Source organism: Oratosquilla oratoria, chromosome 3 (genome assembly GCF_046742065.1).
Source record: "Oratosquilla oratoria isolate Oo_2021 chromosome 3, ASM4674206v1, whole genome shotgun sequence".
Lineage (NCBI taxonomy): Eukaryota > Metazoa > Arthropoda > Malacostraca > Stomatopoda > Squillidae > Oratosquilla > Oratosquilla oratoria.
The window spans coordinates 15,903,507-15,910,937 of NC_134779.1; the positions used below are offsets into that span (position 1 = coordinate 15,903,507).

The following is a 7,431-nucleotide window of genomic DNA, read 5'->3' on the forward strand; positions in this document are numbered from 1 at the left end:
CTGCCTGTTCTCTCGGTTGGTTTCCATCTAAAACTTGACTTGTCTATTTGTAAGGATCTTGGAGAATACTTTATATACATTTGATGATAAGCTAATCGGTCGATAGTTACTAAGGTACTTCTGGTCTCCTTTTTTATGAAGTAAAATCACTATAGCATTGCATCACGATTCAGGAACGTTTTCTTGTCGTAAGCACTGGGTGTACAACTGAACTAACCTAATATGAACTTCTTTCCCTGCGTCTTTCAACAGATCTATCGATATACCATCTTCCCCAAGTGTTCTACTTCTTCCTTTGTAATCTCTGGTACACTACTAACGTTTACAGATGAATTTACTTACTCAGCTACGATCTTCGACGAGTAAAGATCTTGATCAAACTTCTACTCTTTTTACCATTCTGTCTCTGCAGTTAATGATTTCTTCATTTCTATCTTTCAAACATATAATTTGCTGTCTTCCTAAAGCATGTCTGCGCTCGGCCCCTTTAATACTTTTACCTTTTCCGAATAGTTTCTTCTAGTTTATTATTGTTCCACTTTCTTTTCTCTGATCTTTGCCTTTTACTGATAAGCTTGTTTAGTTCTACTCTTTTTATTTCATCTTTCCTACTTTTAATCTGCATGGCCCTTCTTTTAATTAGGTCATTTGTAGCTTTTGAATATTTGTTTTCTTTAATACTTTTTGTACTTCCTACTTTCTCTGCCGATTCCCTAATGATATTCACTAGATTTAATTCATATCTTCCACGGTGTCCTCGTTGGATCTTAGAGTTTCGAATCTATTTTTAATTTCTAACTGAAATTTTGTCTTATTATCCTTAACCTTTGCAAGGCTGATTTTCTTTCTTAAAACTAGTTTATTTCTCTCTGCTCTGAAATTGAATTTAGCTGTGCAACCTACCATTCTATGGTCACTATGTTGACTTTATTTATCACCGTAACATTGCTAACGCTCTTGCTCTCATCTCCTAATATGAAGTCTACTTCGTTCTTTGTTGTTCCATTTGGAATTCTGTAGGTCTATTTACGACCTATACACTTTTGAAAGAAAGTGTTCATTATCCTCATGTTGTAGTTTTCTGCAAAATTGACTAACATCTCGCCTCTGTCATTTCTTTCACCTACTCCAAACTTCCCAATGCAGGACTCATCTCCCATCTTCTTCCCCACTTTAGCATTAAAGTCGCCTATTACCAACGTGTACTTAATTTTTTCTTGATCCATTACCCGACTTAAATCATCATAGAACGACTGAACTTCATCGTCTAAACTCTGTGAAGTTGGTGCATAAACATGAACTATTTTTAGAGTGTGCCTTTTACACAGCCTAATTACGATCCAAGCTATCTTGTCTAATAAACTGCTGAACTTGACTACATTACTAGCAACCTCTCTGTTTATCAAAAATCCAACTCCATGAGATCTTTCTTCGTCCTTACCTATATAGTAGAACAGGTGGTGACCATCTTGTAATTGTATCAGCTTTTCTTCCAGCTATTCGGACTTCGCTCAGTCCTACAATGTCCCACATGATGTTGTCTAATTCTTCCATTAAACTATCCAACCTGTGGTATTCAGAGAGTTCTTACTTTGTAAGTATAGATCTTCCTTTACTTCATATTATTTAATGTCTAAGACTTGGATCTGCTTGGACAGTGCTTACTCACATTCGGTGGCACACTGCCTGTAAGCACATGAGGCAATGTGGTTGGACCTTTAGGAGACGATGATCCAACAGGAACGCCCGGTTTTGTTTTGGTTGTGCTATTCATATTGGCTATGAAGGGGGGTCGGCAGTAATCCCACCTCCTTGCCAACTGGTTTCTGGTGAGATAATTCTTTGCTGTCACCTTATTCATTATATTCGGTGAGGCCCTATATCCATCTATCTATATGTATGTATGTATGTATATATATATATATATATATATATATACATATATATACATATACATATATACATATATATGCATACACACACACGCGCGCGCGTGGTGCAGTGATAGCGTTCGCGGCCGCCACTACAGTGGTCCGGGTTTGAATCCCACCCAGGGCTGAAATATTTTCAGTATCGCTGCGAGTCGTTACTCCAACTCTCGTGGGCATGGAGTTGGGTGTGTGTGTGCGTGTAAGGTCACAGAATTACCCATAGATCGGTCATATATGAGCTCTGAGCTCTCTTCCGGGAGGGTAATAGCTGTCGATCACGAGTCCAATACGTAATCCAAGACCATGGTGAATCACAAAACACACACACACACACACACACACACACACACACACACACACACACACACACACAAACACACACACACACACACACACACACACACACACACACACACACACACACACACACACATATATATGTGCACAATACTGAATGGGTTCTAGTGATTAGATACATTTTTAACAACCACAATGCTCTTTAATTATAAGCCATCAACATCGGGAGACCGAATGGAGGCCGACATGCAGAAATTGAAATGCGGTACTGCCGAGGACTCGTACTCAACAATCACATGACAAGTGTAGTAACTTACCAACTACGCTATCAAGAGAGATATAAGTTGAGCGCAACTTTTCTTATATATTTGTATGCTCGAGTTACATACACATACATGAAATTTTGCGTTCAACCCATCTCCACTATGATAGTACAATTGGAAGTATACAAACGCGGGAAAGTATTTGTACAACACTGAATGGGTCCCAGTGATTAGAGATACATTTTAACAACCACAATGCACTTTAATTCTAAGCCATCAACATCGGGAGACCGAATGGAGGCCGACATGCAGAAATTGAAATGCGGTACTGCCGAGAGCTCGAACTCAGCAATCACATGACAAGTGCCGTAGTAAATTACCAACTACGCTATCAAGAGAGATATAAGTTGAGCGCAACTTTTCTTATATATTTGTATGCTCGAGTTACGTACACATACATGAATTTTTGCGTTCAACCCATCTCCACTATGATAGTACAATTGGAAGTATATAAACGCTGGAAAGTATTTGTACAACACTGAATGGGTCATATATATATCCCGGACCGCCGTAGTGACAGTCACGGACTCTACCAACTGCGCCACTGAGTCGTGTGTGTGTGTGTGTGTGTGTGTGTGTGTGTATGTGTGTGTGTGTGTGTGTGTGTGTGGCATAGTGTACTGTGGCATGGTGTGCTGTACAATAGTGTCGTGGTGTGACCTAACTAACAGTGACGCTTCCCATATAAGTGCCCTTTCATACGGTCAACAAGGCCCCTTCTCATACTCATAATAGATGTGGCAGCGTCTTCGTCTTGTGTAGCGAAAAGCGCGCTCCCACGACAAGAGTTACTTGTTAGACTTCTTACACGCACGACGCGCCTCTCCTTGCAACATAGCTTGCAAACATGGCACAGTGATTAGGATTAGAAGGGGTCGCTGGGTCTCGAGGAAGGTGCGGGAGGCTGCTGAGGCGAGGGTGCGTGCGCCTGGCATTGAGCCTCTTTGTATACCGATGCCGCGCATATGTGCGGTTCATTCTGGACATCCGAAGCAGTCACCCCCTCCGACTCGTATGAGCGGTAGCTGGTCACTACCTCCTGCAGTGGCGTATCTGCAGCGAGGGAGCTGATGCGTTGTACGAGTTCCTTGTCCCTTACGCCCATGAATATCACAATTTTCAGCTGGGCCTCCACACAGATGATGGGGTTTCCGGTGCACAGGTCTACCTCCCTGGCCTTGTCCTTTACGCGGTCATAGAAGTCGTCGAAGGACTCGCCCTGCGCCTGTCTGCATTGGAACAGGTCGCGGCGGCAAAGAGCCTCGACTCGCGCACCCCGGAGCTGGACTTGCTGCAGGTCAAGCACCTCGTCAGCCGAGAGCGAGATATCGTGGGGGATGTCAAGGGAGTTCCGCAATATCCACTGAATACCGAGGGACAAGCTGGATGTCAAGTGGCATCCTGGTAACACCGTCCGTGGCGGCATAGTTGGCGCAAACACGGCGCCACGACAGGAACGACTGGAAGTGGGCATCGGCCTAAAGTGGCGGTGGACGCGGGACCGAGAGGTTGCCCGGCGGCTGGGAAGCGGGTAGCACCCTGGTAATAGGCGGGCCCGGGGCGGAAGGCGGATGATAGGACGTCGGTGAGGAGCTCGGTGGAGGGGACGTCGTGCGGGTGACGAAGGGTTCAAGATGTTGCAGAGTCCCCGCCATCTGTTGCAGGGTGTCATGCCCTAAGCTCAGTTTTTGTGTGTTACATCAAACTCTAAAACAGAGTTTGAGTAATTCATACAATCCAGAGTCTCAGAGAAGAATCGCCCCTTTATAGATACATCCAATACGCCAGGATAAAGAAAGAAGATATACAAAATCACTGAAATATTTACTAACACAACTAGTGAGAATATCTCTTACTTACAAGTACCGACAATGCGCAGAGGTCGAGTGCGGAGGGAGCAGCGTGGGTGACCTCACCCCCTGATTTATACCCCAACCGCACAACACAAGTGCTATTGCCCAATGCCAACTTATCTTAATATACATTTCCTATCCCTATCCACCCAACTCCACACATCCATTACTTCCTTTATTTATGCATGGAGAGGGTTCACAATAATTCCCTAGCTTATACCTTAACCTACAAGACAATGAGGTAGAAAGATAGGGAGGCACTACTTCGCCTTCTTCTCGATTCACGCGCCCCTTGACCTCAGCTAGCGGGCGGCGTTGGCTTCGTATCACTCCGCCGCTTGCCTACGAGAGCTTTCCAGGTCAACGACCTTAGCGGACAAGGAGTCATTGTTCATTCTCACACAAAGGGGTAGCATAACACAGTGTAATTATGCTCAAGGAATAAAATATGTCACATCACGAGTATGAACCCAGTGTGACGTGACACAGGGTTTCCGCCATTGTGTCAATTTTCTCGCGGTCCTCCCTCCGTTCAACTTCCGTCGCCGCGACACGCTGTCCCACGTAACCGCCCCATCCTCCCGGGAAAACGTCACATTCGGTGTGAGCGTAAGTGGGGCAGGTAAATTTTGCTGCTACTTCCGGGAGGTAGGCGTCCCCGTCCACCTTCGCACCGATGGTGCCCCCCCTTTTACCAGCGCTGAATCCAATAGTTTCACGGAACGCTGGGACGTCCACCATATGGTCACCTCACCGAACTATCCCCAGTCCAATGGCCACACCGAAGCCGCAGTCAAGGCAGCTAAGCACCTCATCCTCAAGACAGCGTCCACCGGCAACATCTACTGCGAAGAATTCGACCGAGGTCTACTAGAATTACGCAATACCCCGTCCCCGGCCGGACACTCCCCAGCCCAGATCCTTTACGGCCGCCCCCTCCGAACGTGCTTCCCGGCCCACCCGGACTCCTTTTCGGAGGACTGGCAAGCTCGCTCGGAGGAGTGCGATCGCCGCGCCGCCGCTCAAGCTAACCAGGTGCACCATCGATACGACAAGCACGCCCGGCCCTTACCCGAATTGAGTGTTGGCCAACGCATGCGGATTTAGGAACGGCCGTCTCTCCGTTGGGACAAGATCGGGGTGGTTATGGGCCGAGGCAAGTCCAGGGACTACGATATCCGCCTCCCGAGCAGGAGACTCTGGTGGCACAACCGGCGGTTCCTCCGCCCAGTATCCCCGTGCCCTTATGAAGACGCCGCCCCCGTAGCATCCCATCCATCGGTGGAGGATCTGCGATCCTCGTGCGCGGATCCCCTCGCCCCCCCACCGCTCGTCCCGACTCGCGAATAGATGTGTCCCTCGCCATGATCCTACGAGCGCGGTGGAGGGGTGAGGCATAGTGTACTGTGGTATGGTCTGCTGTACAATAGTGTTGTGGCGTGCCCTGACCAACAGTGACGCTTATCGTACAAGGGCCCTTTCATACGGCCAACAAGGCCCCTTCTCATAACTGTACTAGGCGTGGACGCGTGCTCGCTCCCAAGCCAGCAGTTATTTGTTACACTTCTTACGCGCACGACGCGCCCTCCTATATTCACAACCTACCGTTAAATAAACGCGTAAATCGACCTACCTTCTTTCACTGTTGTCTCCCCTTACAACATAGCTTGTAAACAATATATATATATATATATATATATATATATATATATATATATATATATATTACATATATATATGTATATATATATCATATGTATGTATATATATATATATATATATATATATATATATATATACCAAGTTAGAACCATACATGGATTTGAAGCTGGGTATGATGCATAGGAGAATAAGAGACAGGAACCCACGAACGTTGATCTTTTCTTGTATATTACAACTGGTTAAATGGAATAAGGTAAACACACACATACATATATACACTCACATACATACGCGTATACACATACACATATGTGATATATATATATATACACACACACATATATATATATACATATATATAAATATATACAGTATATATATATGTATATATATACGTATATATATACATATATATACATATATATATATATATATATATATATATATCGTATAAGGGCGCAGGTTCTCCTTGATACACACTGAGTTAAACACCACAGCATTGTCACATTTATCTTCTTCCTAATATTTTAAAATTTCCTCACTATAGTTCTGACTTTGGGAGGGTGATCGAAAATCAATTGTCCAAAGTTCTCCATTTTAATAACAAAATCGACGTTTCGATTTCAAGGAGTCATTTTCAAAACAATTACATTTATCCCAACACAATTACACAGAACACAGAACAACTACATTTTTACGGACTGAACAGTGCGACGTCTTTCCTTATACATGGAAAGACTTACAGTGGTGTGTGGCTTGATGACCTGACCCTACCAGATCGCTTTATGGGAGGGGGAAGGTGGAGAGGGAGGGGGAGGGGGAGGGGGAGGGGGGAGTAGGGGGGGGTCGGGGCAGTAGGCGATGCGAGAGGGGTGGAAATAATCCCACCATTGGTGGGATTATTTCTCACATGTCTCGATGCGCTATTGAACAAGGGAATGGGCGTAATCATATTAGATTATATATTAATGCTAGGAGCCCATTCCTTGATATACATAGCCTCTAGCATCCTTAATTCTCTTATATCATTACATTTTGTAACTACTTCAGTGTGTGTGTGTGTAAATATATATACATATATATATATTTATATATATATATATGTATATACACATACATATATATGATTATATATATATACATATATATACACATACATATATATATATACACACACACACCCACACACACACACACACACACATATGTATATACAGTATATATATATACATATATATATACATCTATATATATATATATATATATATGTGCAAAGTAGACAACTTAGAAAAAGAAACTAACGAAGCAGAGCGCTTTCGTATATTACATCTTCAGTGCAAAATGACTTTTTGCACTGAAGATGTA

At 43.9% G+C, this 7,431-nt stretch overlaps 1 protein-coding gene across 1 annotated transcript; it reads left to right on the forward strand.

Moving 5' to 3' along the window:
- Nucleotides 1–5,145: 5,145 nt before the first annotated feature.
- LOC143041674 (uncharacterized) lies at nucleotides 5,146–5,511 on the forward strand. The gene has a single exon (XM_076213681.1). The coding sequence runs from the start codon at nucleotides 5,146–5,148 to the stop codon at nucleotides 5,509–5,511; it is 366 nt and encodes a 121-aa protein (XP_076069796.1).
- The last annotated feature ends 1,920 nt before the right edge of the window (nucleotides 5,512–7,431 follow it).

Excerpts from the sequence above, each read along its gene's own strand:
- LOC143041674 (XM_076213681.1), top strand. The coding sequence starts at position 5,146 with ATGGTCACCTCACCGAACTATCCCCAGTCCAATGGCCACACCGAAGCC.